General features: G+C 39.5%; 1 protein-coding gene across 1 annotated transcript; it reads left to right on the top strand.

Annotated features, from left to right (window-relative positions):
* Nucleotides 1-8,282: 8,282 nt before the first annotated feature.
* Nucleotides 8,283-20,695, top strand: LOC139968917 (bone morphogenetic protein 7-like). Its single transcript, XM_071973533.1, has 6 exons — nt 8,283-8,571; nt 8,992-9,710; nt 16,694-16,830; nt 17,764-17,866; nt 18,628-18,804; nt 20,181-20,695. Exons 2-6 carry the CDS (start codon nt 9,269-9,271, stop codon nt 20,657-20,659), a joined length of 1,338 nt encoding a protein of 445 aa, XP_071829634.1. The 5' UTR covers nt 8,283-8,571; nt 8,992-9,268; the 3' UTR covers nt 20,660-20,695.
* Nucleotides 20,696-20,801: the final 106 nt, after the last annotated feature.

The raw sequence follows: 20,801 nt of genomic DNA, 5'->3' as shown, positions 1-20,801 counted from the left end.
GTGGCGTTTTTAACATGGGAACATCATAAGTTCAGGAGGTACCTTATGAACTGAAAATTTAATAGAAACATTGACATTTGGATTGTTTTATACACCGCCCTCTGCTCCGACCCTGTTCTTTCCCAATCCCCCCCCCCCTTGCCACAGGAAATGAACAATGCACCCTCTTGAAGACTTCCAACTTGACAGACTCTTCAATTGTTCTCACTTTTCAAAATATATTGTGTGAAGCCTCTTGGTTTAACGGTTAATTGATTATGTAGGCGGTTATAGAAACCCGAATTTTGGTAACCCTGCCCTTACCCCTGCCCCCACCCACTCGGACTAGTTTTTCTGCTGAATTCCGTCGCCACTATAGCTAAGTATTATAGTTTGAAATCAAGTCCATTTTCGCAGACGAGAGATGTCATATATACGATCCGAGCAACCAACATTTTAAGCGAATTAAAATTTTTGGCCGTTCTTTGGGTTACTCTGTTTTTCTCCAACACATTATTTTTACCAAAAAAACTGTTGTTAACGAGCCAAATTTTTCGTAAGTGACTTTGGGAGCTGTCATTGGTGACTTGTCTTTAGTTGCAAGTCTCTCTCTCCACCCACCCCCCCCCTCCACCTATCTCTCTTTCTCTCATCTCTCTCTAGTACCTCAAACCACTCGTTGATCATTGTTAAGTTCAGAGCCTTGACATATATAGTATAATGCTATAATTTTTTCAAATCGTGTGTAATTCGTTCATCGTACTATTGGAATAAGCCATAAAAGCAATACAAACAGTTGGTTACCAACCTGTGCGCAGGTGATGGTGTCGCACTCGGGGATCAACCATTGTCTTGATTGCGCCATTCTTTGTATTTCTTATTTCGATATGAATTATTTTATTAACCATTTATACGTGATCGTGTCACAGGATGATAGTCTTAACGCCACTATTTCACTTCCAGTGACATGGATACAACATCTATCCACGCGATAAGTTTGGGTCGAACAGGTGTAGTGGGAAGGATACCAATGGGAACAGCGTGGTTCCTTGGAGTGGATAACGGGAGTCGTAGGAGGCGACGTGTTGGAATTGACTGAAGACCCCATACGACCTCGTCAGTGTAAAAGTTGTAAACGATAATGCACAAGTTAGAGTAGACATGTATCGCGATTCGCGAATTGAGATATATATATATATATATATATATATATATATGGTAATATGTATGTATATAATATTTCATACCGACACACACGTCTTGTGGTTAGACAGGTGTTAGGATGTATTGACAGGACGTTGACTCGAGGGACACGTTAATAGCCTATACACTACTACAGGACAGAACTATTTTTAAAAGTTTCTTTGACGATAATTCATTCCACACGTCAGAAGTGGTTTCATTGTTTTACAGTGTAATAAACCGCCTTATTTTTATTGGCTGCTTTATTTTCCCTTGTTTTTCGTTTTCTCTGCAGACAGTATAATCTTTCATTAGAACGACCAGCTGGGTGTATTGTGTACTTATTGTACAATCTTTCTATACGAGTCCCTGCGGATCTAATTCGCACCTTCAAAAAAGATAATTGATTCGCTAAAAAACCCAAACGGAATGGAAAGGATGTTTTGTTCTTCCTGTAGTTGTGTTTCGATCATTCTCCTCGTTATAACAGAATCACGTATGGAGTGTTAGCTCATGGTTGACGCCGGTGCCTTCCAATCATAAGGTCCCCGGTTCGAGTCACTCCAAGATTAATGTATGTCGTCCAGTTACAGAGTTGTTGACAATTGAAAATTCATAATCATGAACGTTGAATATGAATCTAAGAAACTGACTTCGGTCAGCTTGCGGCTTTGATAAACCATTGATGCTTCTTCGCGAGTTTCATGCTTGCAGGAGGATCTAAAATACATACATACTTACATGGCAGACAATTGGAGGACTGCTCATAGGGACATAGTGTTTGTCTGGCTGTCATAGCTTTCAATTGTAAACTTATAATTTTACGAATGTAGGCTTTTCCTGCAGGGTACACGAACCTCGTATATTTTGAGACGTACATGTTCTTTCAGTATTCTATATTTTGTATATTAATATTTCATTCAATTTCAGAGGAAACTTAGAATTCCGCAGCCCTAACAATGTCCAGAGCAAGATGAGTTTATGGGTTGGCGAGAATGAGTATGCATGTAAGTAACTTACCTCCATTGAATGATGGAAGGTTGGGCGCATGCGCGGGCTAGATGCGGAAGTAGGATACAAATGTAATTTCCGCATATGTATACTTTATAAATATATCGTGGTGAGATGCTCTAAATCGTAATATCACAACATTATTTCAAACAACCAAATATGTTACACAACTTCACGGTCTTAATTTACGTCCTAACAATTTTAGTCATTAATTATGATTAACTTGTAACATCGTTTTGTAAACTGATGGATTTGGAAAGGGATTTACAACTATTTGAATGATTTCTAATGCCTATTAGAGTGATTAGGACAATGTTGTTTATAGGTATCCGTAGACCTTTAAATGTTCGTATTGCATGTTGCGTAAGTTGCAAGTTGGACTGTTACATGTACAGCTGTGGACAGATGAAAGGCCAGTGACTTTTTGAGATGAACTTCTAATTTTCTTATGTCCTTAACATGCTGTAAAAACCTCCCTTGATCTAAACCAGGGGTTCCCTAACTGGGGTGCACGAACCCCCAGGGGGTGCGTGAGTTCATCCCAGACGTTTCTGAAAGTCAAATCTAGAGGGGGTTCGTGTGGGGGGGGGGGATAAAGTCAGGGAACCCCTGCTCTAAACTGAAGGTTATAACCCTATACATATCATTCACAGACAGTATGGATGGTAAGATTTCACACGATCAAAGTTGAACGTGTCCCAAATGAGATATATTAGACATATGAGACATTTTCATCTTTGTCTTTTACCAACGATGGAATATGTTTGGCCACAGCAAAGCTATAGTATCATGAACTGTGCCATTTTTTTGCCAGATATATACAGAGGTTTGAAACCCGGCGAAGCAAGGACTTATCTTTATACATCATTAAGGATATAGGTAACGCGCATGTTATTTACCTAGCCGGCATGTGTTCTAAAATTATACATATAGGCTATGATATTTATTGGTTATGGGTATGAACTTGTGCTACGTGAATATACGGACTTTGAAAACTTCCAAAAAATCGCCAAATGTTAATAAGGGTCAAAACAAAACACTTGTTATATAGCTATTAAAGTTAATGCGAATGACCATTGGGCCCGCCAGTGATACCTTTCAGACAAGGATTTCTTTTCATAACCATAAGTATACCCCAAAGTAGTGCACCTTTTCGTCAGACCACTGACCCGATATGTGAGTCGACTTCAATGACCCCAGGGCATCAGCCTCCTTCTTTTTTTTTTTTTAACAAATCCTAGATTTTCCCCTGCCTATTATGGGACACTTTTATATGCGATACTTATGGTGCACAACAAAGCCACCAACTGTGTTACCTTGGCAACAAGTTTTCAGACTAAAAAAAAAGACAAATGCTTCAATAGGGTCACAAAACGGACGAATTTATTTGCTACAGTTATTGTCACTAATGCGCATGTCATTTACCTGTATAGTCCACGTTTAAATGTGGAACAGTTAATATACAAGCTAATGCGCATGTCACTTATCGATACAGTCCACCTATTACCTGTGGAAAGGTTCATAAAAGGTAATGCGCATGTCAATAGCCTATATAGCCTACATTTACCTGTGGAAAGATTTATAGAAGCTTATGCGCATGTCATTTACCTGTATAACCCGCTTTTACCCGTATAGAAAGATTTATAGCCAGGCTTCATGCATAACAGTAAAACTTGTTTACAAACCATCCTCAACCTACTCTAAACTGAACGTGAGGTCTCAGGTATAAGGTATAACGTAAATTCGTGATCCTTAATTCATTCATGGTTAGTATTGTTAAAACATAAACCGAGAGCACGTACTGACCACATGAGTGGTCGAGTAATCTGTAAAGAAGTCGAACACCTGGTGTTTACATTGTAGAACTCACCTGGTCGACACCACTCCACAGTTATCTGGAAATGTAGGTAATTGTTATGATGATGGGCAAGTCCACAAGTTTAACAAAGAATGACAAGCCAAAAGATCAAATTAACCAATAGGATTCCAGTATTTCAAGCTGTCTGCGCGGTTCGTAGCAAGAATAGGACGAAGAAGGAATTTCTTGCTAATTGGAGAATGTTAAGCGCGATAATTGATATTTTTCCGTTTTTGGATGAAGGAGAGATTTTATGTGGGATTTTTTATTCCACTATGCAACGTTTTTTTTTTTTTTTTATAAATAACTTACCAAGAAGGGAGATGAGGGGAGATATGACCACACTCTAGCGGTCAATTGGTCTGCACGTCCATGTGACAAAGTTCCAATCATGTGGAGGTTTCCAACCTATTAATAGTGCAGCTCCACAGACCTTGTGACAAGAAAACATAATAAGTATGTATACTTGGGGGGGGGGGGGGTGTAAAGGATATTTCAACTTAACAGACGGACGGACGGATAGACAGACAGACATGCGCATGATGAACTTGTTTCTGCTCTTTCTATTGACCATACAATGTAATATTCCCTTCAATGTCCGCAATATATATTTCATGTCCACCCCTGGTTTATATTTCAGCATAACCATATTTTTTTCTCCTGTAAAAAAAAAATATGGCTATAACAAATGCACGGGTTTGGTCGTTCTGGTACCTAGCTGCCGTAAGGCTATATACCAAATATTACGTAAACACGTGATTGCTGATAACCACGTAAGTGGGTCGGTCATCAAAATAAAATAAAATAAATTTCTTGATTTTTTGAAACTTAAAACCAGCTTCAGCTAATGAAATCTATTTTCACTAGATTATAGGCAAAGAAAAACCTATTTAATTTTTGGATTCAGAGCAAAAAGGCTGCTTTGATGTGAAAGAATGTAAAATGTTCCGACGTCGACGAAAACTTTCGTCGGAAACGATTCATTACGTCCTATTACATGCGGTACGCAATGTCTATAATATTTCCGGGAAAACAAATCTTTTTCTGCTAGTGAAGTGTTTTGATTGGTGAGTGGATCATATAATTTTCAGTGGGAGAAATGCACAGGAATTGATTACCTATAATTTTGATCAACCGCATTTTTTAAAATGATTATTCATGCTATGCCCTTTATTATATTCACTGTCCTGTCATTGTAATTGTTTAGCTGGTTTTCAATATGTTTATAGTGTGGGTGCATGTACAAGCTACCGATCGACGATTGATGCCATTTAGTCGAAACTTGAACACTTTGAGATCCAGGTAGGGGCCCGGTTACACTTTTGGACCCCAACCGGACACGCTTTCTAAACTCTTCATTTTCTTTAAGTATGTTATGAGATGAGGATTCAATCATCTTTATTCCAGATTTTTCGGACCCCTAAGTAACCTCGGGCCCGGGCTGACAAAATATGATTCATTATCTGATATTTTTCTGGTCCCCGTAATAAATTCCCGGGCCCCGGCTGCATTCATTCATTCATTCATCATTCATTCATGCATTACTTCATGCATTCATTTATTCATCAGTCCATCCATCTATTCATTTATCTATTCATTCATTCATGCATTCATTCTTGCATTCATTCATTCATGCATGCATGCATGCTTGCATGCATTCATGCATTCATCCATCAAGTATTCTTCCATCCATTGATTGATTGATTGATTCATCCATTCATCCGTCCATTTATCCATCCATCGATACATTCATTCATTCAATCATTTTATATATACAAAAATGCGTTAAAGAATGTTTGACGACCGGAAATATATAGGTGATGTCTGCTTTTGAATATAGAGTAAAACTGAGGTCACCAGTGTGAGACTCTTATGAATGTTAGCGCAAACATGTGATTATTAAATTTATTAGTCGTTATATCATCGCCATCGTTGCCAGTATCGCCGCGGTTCCCACCGCAAACCCTGCGGCTCTAAAGGGGAACCATTTGTGGTAAATCTTTCAGGAATATGACAATTAATTCATTTCCTTTTCAAACTAAAGTATAAATTCGTTTTAAGAAATGTCATTGCAAAATAACTATTGATTCAAAATATAAAATACAGATTATGTACGTGTCATGTTTCCAGTTGTCTTTTTACCGTCAATGATGCGAGCGAGACTTAAATCAGTAGCGTAGAAATAAGCAACAGCCCCCCCCCCCCGTGGGGTAGCAACAGAAATGGGCCTCCGAATGAAGGAGAGTCCACAATATTAAAACTCTGCTCACCCAAGACCAATCATGGCATTGGCTTGGGTGAGCAAAGTTTTGATAGTTTTGCACCTGTAGAGACGCCAGGATGGTGCCAATCTCATGCCATAAGGACTACAAGCGGAACGGCGGCCGGTGAATGGGTCGTTATAATTAAAAACAAAAATTCGTTCATTTCTTACCAGACTTCTCTTGGGCGCCGGCCGCGGGAGACCTTCCCACCCGCACCAGTCAATAGTTACGTCGCAGCTAACAGTACACCTTGTGTTAATTAATAATTATTATCCTGTAATTAAAGCGTGCCACAAATTTTGGCAAAGGTTTTAAGCTGGTGAGTTTCCAAGTCTTCATAAAGACATGACTAGCCTCCAACACTTTATGTTATTTCAACTGTTTTATTGATATTGCATAGTGCATCTTTTTGGTATCAATGCTTTAGTTTTTAGTGAATTAGAGTTCATTGGTTCTAATATCCCAGTAACTTTCCTAACGTTCCTAAATGCATGAGAGTAAGATTCATTTTAGCAGTTCCCAATTACAGAAATACAAAGGGCTCCTTGTTTTTTTTGTTTTGTTTTTTTGGAGGGGGTTGAGGGGGGGGGTAATGCTTTGTACTTAAAAAATATTCCCATTTTGTTATGTAAAACGTATCCTTTTGTTGACAACATAAATCATATTATAATCAAAAAGTGCCATGTTTGTTCCAACATTAAGACAAAAATTAAAGCTTATTCAATTACAGAACGCTCTTTTGTTGAAAACAAAAGAGCAAACTGACACATTAAAATACTGGTATCTGCATTTGGTACACTAAATAGGCAGAGGAATGGAACGTTTTGTGGTTATTTTGTGATTCACAAATCACACGTCCCACTAGCCTTCAAAGTTTGCCTACCACCCCCCCTCCCCACCCTGCCGAAGATCGAACTTTCTGGCCGCCGGCCCTCATTGCTGCATGTTGAATTCATGTTATTCATCGGCACCCCATAGTTGTGTTTTTCAGCACTTTACGACGGGTACACCCGAAGAGACAAATTATAAACTGTTTGGTATTCTGTAGCCCTTTTAATTACCTTTTATGCATGGATATATAGGTCGTAATAGAAATCGTGATAGAAGCAATGAGTCTGGGTGTGTAGTGTGTTGGGGTGGGGGGGGGGTCGAACACTTACGAGGAAACGCTCTTTTCTTAGCCAAAATGTTATTCCTTCAACAACTCAATCATTAATGTACCGTAATTCTGACGATACGTCTAATATGCTAGCTCATTGAAGAAAAAATTCGTACTTCCCAACTATATGTCAATGCATGAATATATAGGTTGTAATAGAAATCGTGATAGAAGCAATGAGTCTGGGTGTGTGGGGGGGGGGGAGTGAAGACTTATGAGGAAACGCTCATTTCTTGGGCAAAACTGTATTCCTTCAACAACTCATTCATTACTGCACCATACTTATACGATACGTCCAATATGATAGCTCATTGAAGAAGGAAAATCGTTCTTAAACTATTTGTCAACCCGACTTGGAAAACATTTCTCACTTTTTTTTTCTTTTTTTTTTCATGTTTTTTTTTTGTCTGATATGTTCGCAAGATTTAATTTTCTTCACCTTGGCATAGGCTCAAAATTGATTCGAATTCACATTTCTTGTTGGGAGTTATCCGTATTCCCTTAGTATAATTTGTATCGTAAAGGTATTTCATGTTCATATGGAGTTTTATTCATATTTATAGCCTATTACTTGACTTAACCAGAAAGGTGATTAGTTTGGCGTATAGTATACTTACTTCCCAAGCCTCCCAATACCACTATCTAAAATCAAACCGCTCGACGGGATTGGCCCACATCTGATATAGTTGAGACTCTATTAAGTTTGAATATTCATATATATTCTGATCACGTGATATTTTCACCAGACTTCTCGTCGCCAACACCTGCGAGAGGACTTGTCAGTCAGAGACAAACCATGCGCTCAAAACATTTTGAAAAGCACTCTTGTTTTGTCTACTTTAGTGGAAACAATAACCTCACCCCCTGTAGAAATAATCTCACTTGAATAGGAGAGACCCATTACGCCTCGAGCACACCTGGAAAATAAGCTCGGGGATAATAAGGCATTCTATAGGATTAAATAACTTTAAACGTTTTGCCAATAGTCATTAAGGAAAGTTTTCAGATAATATTGCTAGATATATCAGGTGAGAAGGTTAGTCTGGGAACCTCCCTCGAAAAAAAACCAAAGAAAGAAAGAGACGCGATTCAGAAGAACTTGAAGATACGCATGCAAGGTTAGATTTTCGCTTTCAAAGAAAGGAAAGTCCTGTACTGAGCATAAGAGGGTTGCTTTCTTGTTATTTTCCATCATTTTGTGTCACTGGAAGAGAGAGAGAGAAAGGTGGAGTCAGAGACAGACAGACTGATTATATTTTCATAGTATACTTCAAATATAGTTATAGGGGTAGCACATCCCTGTTTCAAACATTTACCATACTATAACTGCAGTATAGCGAATAGACATATATCTAAAGCTACATCTAAATAGAAACCCTAAGTAGACTCACTTTTTTTTTCATCTCTGTGTCTCTCTTGATTTCGTTCTAATGCATGCTGTTATAGATACAGTTGTTGTGTTTTCTCGCCCGTCAAATTACTTGTAAATTGGCAGTAACTCCCCCGTTCATCTTTGATTTCTTCTGTTATATACCCAGGAGTAAAACCACCTGTCAAACACGAATAACACATTCATTTTGACTGTATGACCCTGTCAATTGTGTGCAGAAAACAAGAAAAGTAAAAAAAATAGCAACGGGCTTGATATGCGTTTTGCAGCTTCAACCATTCGCGAAGCTCCAAACCAAGTCTCGGAATCTATCATCGTCGGCCGTCCCAAAATCGAGACCCGAAAGAAGACAATAGCGCGGCTCTTTCGTTAGGTTTCTCACAGGACTTCAAATAAATAACAATCAAACGGAGGCGGTTATAATAATGGCAACGGTTGTTGTCTTATTTCCGTCAGTGATTTTCGCTGCGATCTTAATCTGTTCGCCGCTTCATTTGGAAGCGTTGCCAACGAATTCTGACGAGAACTCGGACGGCGTCTTTTTAAACAGTGTTGTTAACCCGTCAGAGCACCACCATGCGGGTAGAATAAGTTCTTCCGAGGGTGCGGCCACATGGACCGGACCATCGCCGTCGAGTCCAAGCTTGATCGATGCTAATACGTTGGATCGATTCTCTCAAATTTTCGGTATCAGATATCAGAACCGCTCGGGAACCAAGAGGAAAAATGCGCAGATTAAGAAAGACGGTACGCCGAAATTTATGCTTGATTTGTACACAGGAGTCGCGAACTCGACTAATGGTGAGACATATGGTGTCACGCCGTATGACGCAACAACGATTCGATCTCTTATGGTGGTCAGGAAAGGTAGGTCATCAACAAATTTTTTTATATTTCAGCGAATTTGAGGGAAAGAAGGATTGGACAAGTTGTTAGGGAAAAGATTCAAGTTTTACGGTAGTTTTTTTTTTGTCTTTGGTAAAGTTACATAAGAATAAATTGATTATCATTAAGAACATGTGAACTGGAAACAAATTTCTAACAGCAAAGCATTTTTTTCTATTTTACCCATGGGGGAAGGGGAGGGGTGGATTAGACAACGCTTGCTACAACACATATGAATCCACATCACGTATGCATCTACTGAAGTTATAGGCTGTATGTCGATTTCTTGTGGCAGTTATCTTCTGTATAGTGGGATGTCCAGTCCTGAAGTTATATACACTGTTATGTTTTCTGCCGGATTATTTTCTTTGAATGCATATAAAATCATATTTTTTGCGTTATATATTTTTTATTAATATGCCTAAAATTAATAAGGAGTCTTTTTGATTACGACCATTGTTTGGCTGCTCATCAATTAGTCACTTATCAACCTGGTTTAAAATTAAAAATTGGCCTAAATGTGTGTAAAAATGGAGGCTCAAAAAGGCTCCACCTCATGTTTGATTTAACGTAACGGAGGATAATACCAAGACCATCGTGCCAAAATTAGCAGCTATTATAAAAGCTTCAAAACCGTGTGATAGGTATCACACGCAATTTCTTTTGAAAATATGCGGGATGCTGATAATATATATATATATATATATTTATGACATTGTAATGCGTTGGAATATCAAGAACAGCCTCCACCGGGATTCGAACCCGGGCCTCCCGCTGTATACGCGGACACCTTAACCACTAGGCTATGGACGCTGATTGTATGTCCAGAGGTTCGAAACCGGTAAGGAAGATCGTAATTCCACTGTAGGCGTTTGTCACCTGTATCGAACAATACTAGTTCTGTTTTGGTGACATATTTGCCTTACTCTATTTGACTCTATTTGCCTATATTTGACTCTATTTGCCTATATAAAGACACACATATTATATACAAATATATATATATATATATATATTTCATTTGCCTTTGTCGTTTACCTCCATTGCATTAACATAAAGTCTGTTCAAAGTATCTCTTTCGAGATCCGGCTTTAGGAATCACAAATGATTTCGAGTTGGTTAGCATCATGTTTGATCTCTAGAGTAAGGCAAAATATGTCACCAAAAACAGAACTAGTATTGTTCGATACAGGTGACAAACGCCTACAGTGGAATTACGACCTTCCTTACCGGTTTCGAACCTCTGGACATACAATCAGCGTCCATAGCCTAGTGGTTAGGGTGTCCGCGTACAGAGCGGAAGGCCCGTGGTTCGAATCCCGGTGGAGGCTGAGAGTTTTTTCACTGTTCTTGATTTTCCAACTCATTACGATTTTCATTTATATATATATATATATATATATATACATATATTTACACACATATATATGTGTGTGTATGGTCGATATAAATATATATATATATATATATATATTATATATATTGACATATTGACATCGTACTACCTATGGTAAACGTTTTAATGTCAATTGTCATCTTTACTTCAAATCTTAAGGTTCACACTGTGAACTATATATTCACATGGGATTGCGAGCCCGTCACCAGATCGTTATGAATAATTGCCCGTATGGACGCTCGCAGAATTGTGATTACGAGCTAGGGAATAGTCAAAGTTATTGGTTGTCTGGTCTTTACGTTTGACTTTAGGTTTTATATACCGTAGGCTAAAAACGGTACTCCGTGTGTTTCGGGTTACAAGGCCTGTAGCGACCACCACTGTTCTGCATTATGCATGTAAATTGATGCAACGCAATGCATTTTGGGGGCATGTTGTCCAAAGGGAGCTCGCGACAGCTTCAAAAGGTCAAGGTAAAGATACATATGGGGTGAACTTCGGGATATTTCAAGAACAGTTTTACACAAAGTTAACTTAGATTAACCTCTCGCAATCCAGACTCCCTTGGGTTGGAATTTGTAAGATCTTTCAACCCCGAAAAGAACATTTCAAGCCAGACGAAAATTCCGAGTTCCGAATATATTGCAACGTATGATTTCTCGAACGTATTAAATTCACGGAAGTGGCAAAGTTTTATACCAGGTGCTACTCTCCTTCTTTTTCCGCTAGTTTTGACCCCAAACAATCTTCTTCGATATTAGCGTATAGGTTGATTGCGCGCGCGTGATCAAGATCACGCTTTGCCAGGCTGTGTGTCAAAGCGATTGTATTCATGTCTCATCCGGCAATCCACAAGGAACACTTTGCAACGTTCGACAAACTTAATAACGAGAGCCATATTCCCTGTTAATAAAGAATTTTGGAATATAACTGAATATATAGTATGTTTTTTTTTTTTTTCATCTCTTTGAAAACAATAAGTCCCCACTAAGTCACATCAGTTGTATTGTATTTGATGTTAAATAGCTCTTAACTTCCACCAACAGCAAAAATGCAAACTTGTGCCATTTTACTCTGGCAAATGGCCAACTCCACTGGTATTTTAGTTAGTAAATAGCCAGAAATTCGAGGTCCCGCAACCTCGTAGTATGTAAGAAATATTTAGTTTCTTGTCAGTCTCAGCTATGTTTTTCAATGTAGCGATGTGGTCATAGAACGGCTAATATTATCAAATTTAAGCTTCCTTTCTGGGTCCAACTTATCGACAATAAAACCCCATTCACATCTTGGGTCGATCATTTGCTTGACTTTATAGTTATGTCTCATGTCACATGACAGACTAAGACAGGTTCAGCCAGTTTTTCAAAGTTTGAATTTTTTTTGATTGCTTCTTGCATTCTCTTCGTATATTATATATGAAAGGTATCAGGACAAATTCATCAGTTTATTTGTTATTTATTTACTCATGGTATCAATAGTTCATCTATTTGGGGAAATCATCTTATAGATGACTGCCTTAGTTCGATGGATTTCAGTTTCAAGTTGTTTCGAGTCCAATAATAAAAAAAGATAAAATTGGCGACCAACGCAAAACAAAAGCTGCTTTCAAATTGAGTGACTATAGACAACATATTGGTATATATATAGTAAGGGGTACAAGTGGAAAACCCTTAGTTATGAGCAGATGCGTCAGCGCAGACATTTGGATGTAGGTGGGCGGGAGGGGTGTGGGGGTAGCATGGCTGGCAAAATGAGAACAACATTTGGGATGCGGGTATAATGTAAGCTGCCGTCAGGGGCGCAGACTGGGTTCCACGTGGGTCAGCCGGAAGTTTTGCGGTTTTTAACCAGGTTTCCAGAATTTTTTCTGCTTCAGATCAGCAATATTTTGGAGGTAGAAGTAAGTAACTTAGATGTTAAAGATTAGTTTTCTGGTTTATTTCCTTCTTTCAATGTTAGAAATGGTAAATTTAATTTTATTGGCTATAAATGAGGACGAGTTTAGGGGAACAAGGCGAGTACTAAATGAAGCAATTCAAAATGCACCCGAGTACTCCAAGTGTTTAAGTGTTTCCAGCATATACTATATGCTGACGGTTAATTGCTCCCTAAATTAGTAAAGTATGGCTAGTCGTATACCCGTAATACTGCAATTGGTGTTCCAAGATGTTGAAGGCGTATTTAGACTATACATTAGCTGTATTATCAACCTCTCAACGAAAGGTTGTACGAATAAATAACCCTTTTCTTTGAGGGGGGGGGGGAGGGCCGGGCTGGGTGAGGGGTGTACGCCAGTAGCAGTGACTGAATGTAAAACATCCTTTAAAAAATCCTATCGTTTAAGAAATTGATATTAAAGAATATTATCAAAGTTCATAGTTTTAACTCTGCCTTCAATCCCTATAGCTCCATGTCAGTGTGTGAAGTCAAAAATTGAAGTCGTAAGTATTTGAATGGTTTCAAGTCGAGAGCTTATAAATTGCATTTTCAGTATTTTTTGGAATAAAGTTAACTAAAACTAAAATCTGATATATCATATAATTTAGTAATGTACAAAAGTCGTACCTATCGTCAACCTCTACAATATTACACTATAAAATTTACTTTTTACGAAGCACTGCTGAACGTATTATAGTATAATAATGATTCAGATCGTGTCTCGAAAAGTTGGGGGTTCGTGGGGGTATCAAGTTAGGGAAACCCTGGGTTAGGGTGTCCGCATATAAAGCGGGAGGCCCGGGTTCGAATCCCTGTGGGAGGCTGGAAAGTTTTTCACTGTTTATTATGATATATATATATATGTATATATATATACTACTTAGGTAACTATAACTCTTCTACCTTCAAGTTTGAATGTGAGTAAAAAGGTCGTCTGTCTGTCTATTATATCATCCCTACAATAATGTGTGGTTTCAGTAAACTAGGAAACAGCACGTAGACTTCCCATAGCAAGCCATAAACGTCGACCCCAATAATGAAATAAACGTGCTTTTCGACGGATTTCTGCTTAAGATACCATCATTTTATATCATATTCACTTTGATGATTAGATTTGCATTCGAGCAAATCGCACGAACTAAAGATGAGAGAAATCATAATCCGAAGAGAGATAAAAAAAAAATAAAAAAATTATAAAAGAAAAATAAAGAGAACGTAAACAAGAAGAATAAGGAAGAATCATTTTGAAAAATCAAAACAAAATGCGGTCAGCTATATAATTTTCAACCTACAATGTAGTGTCTTATAGGTGATTGCCACCGCGAAAATCATTCCATCATCATGGGGTAATGAACCGTGCAGAATAGGGTCGAGATGGTGAGGGTTCGTTCGTTTTGGCTTCGAAGAGAGCTTTGACATAAATTCCAGCGTTGGGTGACTTTTCACGTGTTCGACGCAATCAGTTGAAAAAGGAATCACGTTTTACAGTTAATAGTGGTATTAGGTCAGGGGGAGGAGGGAGGAGGGGGGGGGGGTGTGTATCAAACAAGCTGTGATATATCAACCACAGGGGAATGACGTGCAAAAGTCCGACGAAACGAAGTAACCCTCGCCTACCCTCATTTATCTTTGTTCTGTACCGCGTGAATTGTCCTTGGAAATGAAGTGTCGCCCACATCGAAGGAGGTGGGGATGGTGTTAAGGGGGGAGGGGCGAGGTACCTAGTAATCTTCAAATCCATGATTTTCACGTGGGTATGGTTCCCTTCCCATTCTCAACTCTGTGTACGGGGTCCCTGAAATGCGCTCTTCGGTATTAACTAAAATAGAACCAGTGTTTGGGGAATGATCTATTTGGCATAGTATAGACAAGTATATAAGGAGTGATAAGAAATTTATGATTTTCCAGTAAAATATGTCCATCGGTATTATCGTTTTAATATAGCCTGATCGACGTATATAAATATCCTTCTTTTAATTTGTCTATTCTGCCTATTAATTTCAACATATGATTAAGATGCTTTAGATAATACTCATCAACCTTGTTGGTTGACGTGACTAAATCAATATGGACGGGATACACGTATAATAAGCCACACATGTAACGCTAATCAGTTTTTCAAATGACAGGCTTTTTCGACGGAAAACTGGGAGTCACCATTTTAGAAGCAAATCATCGTTATAATAATAACTGATGCGATTTCGATTATTCTTATATCTGAATGGGAGGCTTGGCTCCAGACTGCTTCAGCAATCACGCGTTACGTGATGCCAAAACTTAAAAGTTCTTAAAGTGACCGTCCTGTTGGATCCTTCGGGAGGCGCTTATAATAGTGCGGTCGTTGTGTTTCACGCGTATAGATGCACTGCGGTAGATTGGGGTGGGGACTGGTAGGGCCGAATACGATGAGCAACCGGTGGGATGGGGCCGTGGGTGACAGGTGCTGGGGAGGGGAGGGGTGGGCTGATATTGTTATGGATGGATCATGTTTTTCCCAATCGGGAAATTCTTTAGTCATACTTTAGAACCTCCATTGAATTTGAGCAGTTATACAAAATGCAAATACCAGTTTTGTTTTGTTTAATGTATGCACACGTTTATACCAATTAGAGGACTATATAGTGTGATCATTTTTCATCAAAGAGTAATGACATGTAAATAAAAGGTTTTAGACGTAGTATCTTTACCTGGAAGTACATACTTTTACCGTCAAGAGAATAACAAACAAAAACTTATTTATCCTACTTCTTACCACCTGTTTGCCCTCCCCTTACCTCCTTTTTGCCTTCTCATTACCGCCGGTCTTCTTGCCCTCTCCGCACCGCATCCATTTCGTTGCCATCCCATTACAACCTCTCCATACCTCCTCTTCCTGATCCCTTCCTTTCATACGGTTCGTACCCTCCACTCCCTTTGACCCCCTTCTCCTATACCTCCGCCTTCCTTCACTCTCTCTCTCTCTCTTACGTCATCTCCCCCCCCCCCATCCTCTCCTTACCTCCTCCTTGCCCTCTATTTCTTACCCTTTCCTTGCCACCCCTCTCCTTACCCCCACTTCCCCTCTCACAATTTCGCGACTTATCTGAAACCGTTGACTAGATACGGGGGATACTGTGATCCATCATTTGAATTACATCACCGATATTTTCTTGAAGAGTTGACTAGGGTAACTCAGCGAGACAGTTGGACGTTTGGGAGAACGTTTGGGCGACACGATGTTTATTTTGACGATGATTTAAAAAAAAAGCGTTTGAGGGATAGAGATTAGACAAACTAAAGAAACATCTTTGCTGTATTTACATGAAAGTTCAGTATGTCATCGTATGTGTTTGTCTACCCATACTTTACAAGAAGTTTGGGACTTTTTTTATAACCTTACTGAGGATTATAAATAGATCAAACATGGAGTTTATCTGGATCAATTAATCACTTTGACGGTGGTGGGGCGAAGTTGGGGTGGGCGGAGAGGGGGGGGGGGGCAACTTTTACTGCAAATAGTGTGGGTATGCAACTGTATGGAATGCAACTGTATACCTAGTGTAGAACAAAAGCTGATGTGGAATGTTCTTTAAATTATTATTTTATTTTTATTTTTGCTAGTTAAAAAAGTATTCCTTATCATTTTAAACAGGAGGCCGTAGTGACCGGAATATCCTTCATTTCGAGGTGGACACAATTCCTTCAACCGAGCGGTTATTGAGGGCTGAACTGCACTTATTCAGACTGATCTCCAAATTAAAAGGAACAGCCAGACCCAAATATTACCAGGTTTGTCTTCCCTCCGGCATATATTATAAGAATAACACAGCTGTGTTTATATGTTACGCAATTACTTGGATTTACAAATAATTCACGACAGTCATCATCCCCTCCCCCTCCCCCTCCCCCACCCCCTCCCCCACACCTATTGTATTGTACCTTTTGAACTGAAGAAAATGAAGTCACATTATACCATCAGTAAGCATCAACGTGGAATTTGGTGGTGTATTTAAGACGGCGCGTAATCTACGTGGCACGACCTAAAAGGTGGGGGGGGGGTGTCGCGGGATTTTGTTTTTCTTCCAGACGTCGGAAAATTGATTTATTTAGTTTCGGAGCTTGCTCTCGGGGATCGACTGATTTATATTTAATAATCAATTCCATAGTCCGAGCTAGCTTTCATACTTTCTAAGCGTCGATTCTGAAGGGTGGGGGGGGGGTGGGCGGTAGTTCGCGGCTCAGTCCTCACGGAAGATCCTGTGTCGTGGACCTGAAAGTTTGCGGCCCGTTAGTGTATTGGATGAGAGGGACCCCCCCCCCCATCCCTCTTCCTATTTGAAAGTTGGGAAGCCCATCCTTGAAATCTGTGGTTTGCTGGATTCTTCTATAATGTATCTTATGAATCAATCAAAAAAGAAGTGTTTCGGACCATCAAATAATCAATTGTTTAGCTATATAGCCTATCTCATTATAGTGTTAAAGTATATGGAATATCCTAACAAAGGACGTACTAGACTGCCAATTTAAGCTATTTAATCGCCTGTGGAACAACCAAAAATGTCGTTTCTTTCTTTTATTAGGGAAGGGCCCTGAATCCCGTCGGCTTTCTATCATCCGCCCCCCCCCCCCCACACACACACTTTTTTGGAAGCTCCCTTATCGTCTTAATCATGTATTATCGTGACAATTCAATATATATAATTTTATTATTATTTTATTTAGGTTGGAATCTACCAACGAACAGACAGGGGGAAATCAAAGTTGGTGGACCAAAGGCGAGTGCGATCGCGAGGAACTGGCCGAGAAATTTTCGAAGTTGACTCAAGTAAGTATATCCTAATTGCTCGTTTTGTGTATGCTTCCCTGCATAAAATGCGCTAAAAAGAGGAATAAGTAGGTTATTTTTGAGTATACAAACGCGCGCATTGTTGTGTTCGCTCGATAAATTTAGTTATACGTTGCAAAGCAAAGATCTGTATTCCGCAGGACAACACCCTTTATTGTCGATTTATTGCTATTTCAATAAATGACTCCGGCTGGGAGTTGATTTGGCTGTCAGTGACTGCCAAGTTGGACTAATTAAACGTGCTTATTGGGTTAATATTGTCGTTCGCATAGTTTAATAGTTCCTTAAGTCCATGTGTTAAATGAACAAAAACATGATTACGAAACTACTAAAAAGCAACCGCCGTTTGTATACATAAGAAGGTGATCATGCTCACAACCAGGCGCGTCGAGTTCCAGATCGAGTATTGGAAAACTTATGCCACCCTCAGTTTTTGAAGTTTTCATTACTTCATAAAGTATAGCCTACACATTATTCGTTAACGCATATTTCCGGGCCCCAAGCCCCTAATTGAACCGGGCGCGGGGTCTGTAGTATACATGTGACTCCTTCTATGGTCAGGCCTGCTCCCTCCCATGCATCCGTACCTCTCCTCACCCGGCACTCCAACCCCTTTCCTCGGAATACATAGCCTGAAAACCACACAAATGTAAGCTGCTTGAAGTTAATGGGGTGGTGGTGGGGTTGGTTCTCAATATTCCATTTGTGATCGAAAACCATATTTTCCTTTCATTTCACAGCTTTACACGAGTGGCTGACCGACAGTTCATCTAACCTGGGATTATATATCAATGTAACATACCTTACAGGAGAACCTGCACCCGATGGAGCCATTCGATATTCGTTAAGAAATGTTGACCGGAAACCAACGTTGGTCATCTTCACGAGAGAAGAGACGGACCAAGACAACTCTTTGGGTATGTCACATAACCTCTTTTTTTCTCAGAGTTTAAGAATGGGGCAGATAAACTCTTCAAAGGTGGGTATAGCCCCCCCCCTCCCCCAAACACACACACACCACACCATCCCACCTCTTCCCTCGGAGTTCTTGAAGCACTAAACATCATTATATACACCTTTTTTTCAGTGGCGGAGCTAGGGGTATTGGTCAGAGGGGGCGAGAATGGTCTGTAGGGGCGCTTTCGACACTATCTAAGTAAAGCGCCACCACAGGTTGGCGCGGAGCGTACAGAAATTTTTCGAGTCAAAATACTCCTTAGATCGCCGGAAATGACCCTTTCCGGGCCTTGCTAATTTGCAGATAAACGAAGAATAAATAGGTGTCATCGCCATTTGTGACAACTCTGAAGTTTATATGGGTGTTGAAAGTGCATGCGCTTCATCACAAGACCGCGCCGTTAGAGCATTTTGTCAGAAAATTACACCAACAATATGTGACAAATGTCAATAAGTAGATGAGAGCGAATAAGTAAAATGTGGTAAAAAGCTGAAAAGGGCGTCAGCAGTCCATTTGAGTCCGTCAGGGGGGGGGGGGCATTCGCCCCCCTGACTATATGGACGCTCCGCCACTGCCGTTTTTTACTTTTAATTAAGTTAGCCAAGGTAATCATAGAAAAATAACTATGACCTAATCGAGAAATGGAGGTGTTCATCATCGACCATCAGCAGTCAATACTTTACATGACGGTATACATTGGTTATGATTATAACAAAGGAAAAGTACATGAGAGGTACCTGTATAGTGTATACCAAAAAAATAAATTTATTGTATTTCACACCCTTCATAAAATTTGAATGTAGGTAGCGTTCCTGCTATGATTCAAAATGTTCTAATGACTTTACATGCAGTATGTCTGCATTTTTCGGAATTAAAAACATTTTTGATTGTCATTTACCTGGGAGCGTTTTTTTCTGTTGAATGAGTTGATGAAATAAATTATATATTGTATATTACTTTAGACGGCCCATTCGTCGGCCCATTCCATTCGTCGGCCCATTTGTCGGCCCATGCAAACATTCGAGATGTCGTAAAATACTGTCGTTACTGTCTAATTTCGGAATCATATTTTTTCTGCATTTGATATATACACAATTTTTCCAACGTATATATGTACGGTTTGAAATCATGTTCACTTTTATTTTGGTACAAACAGTTTTTAAACTTCAGATGTTGTTATCTCGAAAATGACACGATGGAAATTATTGCAAATTTCATCAGGAGTTGTTTTTTTTTTCATTTTCACCAGTCAAAAATGAAGTATTCCCTTAGGATTATCCCTTTAGACAAAATTTAGAGCATTACTTACAGTTCTTTCTGTTGTGTTTCAAACAGGCGGTTTTTCCGACGAGAGGGAGGGCGACCTTCCACAATTCATTGCGGATGCCAACGTTCCATTCAACCAAGTAGATACCCCATCGTCACCCACGTCTGAAGGAACAGGGCGACCCGCTCGTCGTGACAAAAGGGAAATAAAGGCCCCATACGTAACTTCGGGTGACCTTTGTCGAGTGGAGAGAATGTTTGTAGACTTCGAGAGGCTTGGCTGGTCACATCGGATATTAGCACCGGAGGGCTTCAACGCCAACCAGTGTACAGGCACTTGTCCATTCCCCGCCAACATTGATACTCCTTATTCGACTCACGCGCTTATTACAAGTTTCATGGCGATCGAATCCCCACAGACAGTCCAAAGCGCTTGTTGCGTGCCGCACGAGCTCAGTCATATAGCTATTCTATATATTGACGAATCCAACAACATCATTTTACAACACGTTAAGAACGCTATTGCTGTGAAATGTGGTTGTCACTGAACCCCCAAAACAGAAAGAAAACAAGGAACGAAAATAGGGGAAAAAACAGAGAAAAAAAGAAAGAAAAAAGAGTTATACTTGCACATTGCTCGATGTGGCCGTCGTATGAGATACTATGAGATGCTATGCACGTTACTGAAAA

This window comes from Apostichopus japonicus, chromosome 6, assembly GCF_037975245.1.
Source record: "Apostichopus japonicus isolate 1M-3 chromosome 6, ASM3797524v1, whole genome shotgun sequence".
Lineage (NCBI taxonomy): Eukaryota > Metazoa > Echinodermata > Holothuroidea > Aspidochirotida > Stichopodidae > Apostichopus > Apostichopus japonicus.
The sequence above is the reverse complement of the archived record's forward strand: the minus strand, read 5'-3'. Positions and strand labels throughout refer to the sequence as shown.

Coding starts and splice junctions, on each gene's coding strand:
- LOC139968917 (XM_071973533.1), top strand. CDS start 9,269: ATGGCAACGGTTGTTGTCTTATTTCCGTCAGTGATTTTCGCTGCGATC. Junction 9,711..16,693: donor TCTTATGGTGGTCAGGAAAG/GTAGGTCATCAA, acceptor CATTTTAAACAG/GAGGCCGTAGTGACCGGAAT. Junction 17,867..18,627: donor AATTTTCGAAGTTGACTCAA/GTAAGTATATCC, acceptor TTCATTTCACAG/CTTTACACGAGTGGCTGACC.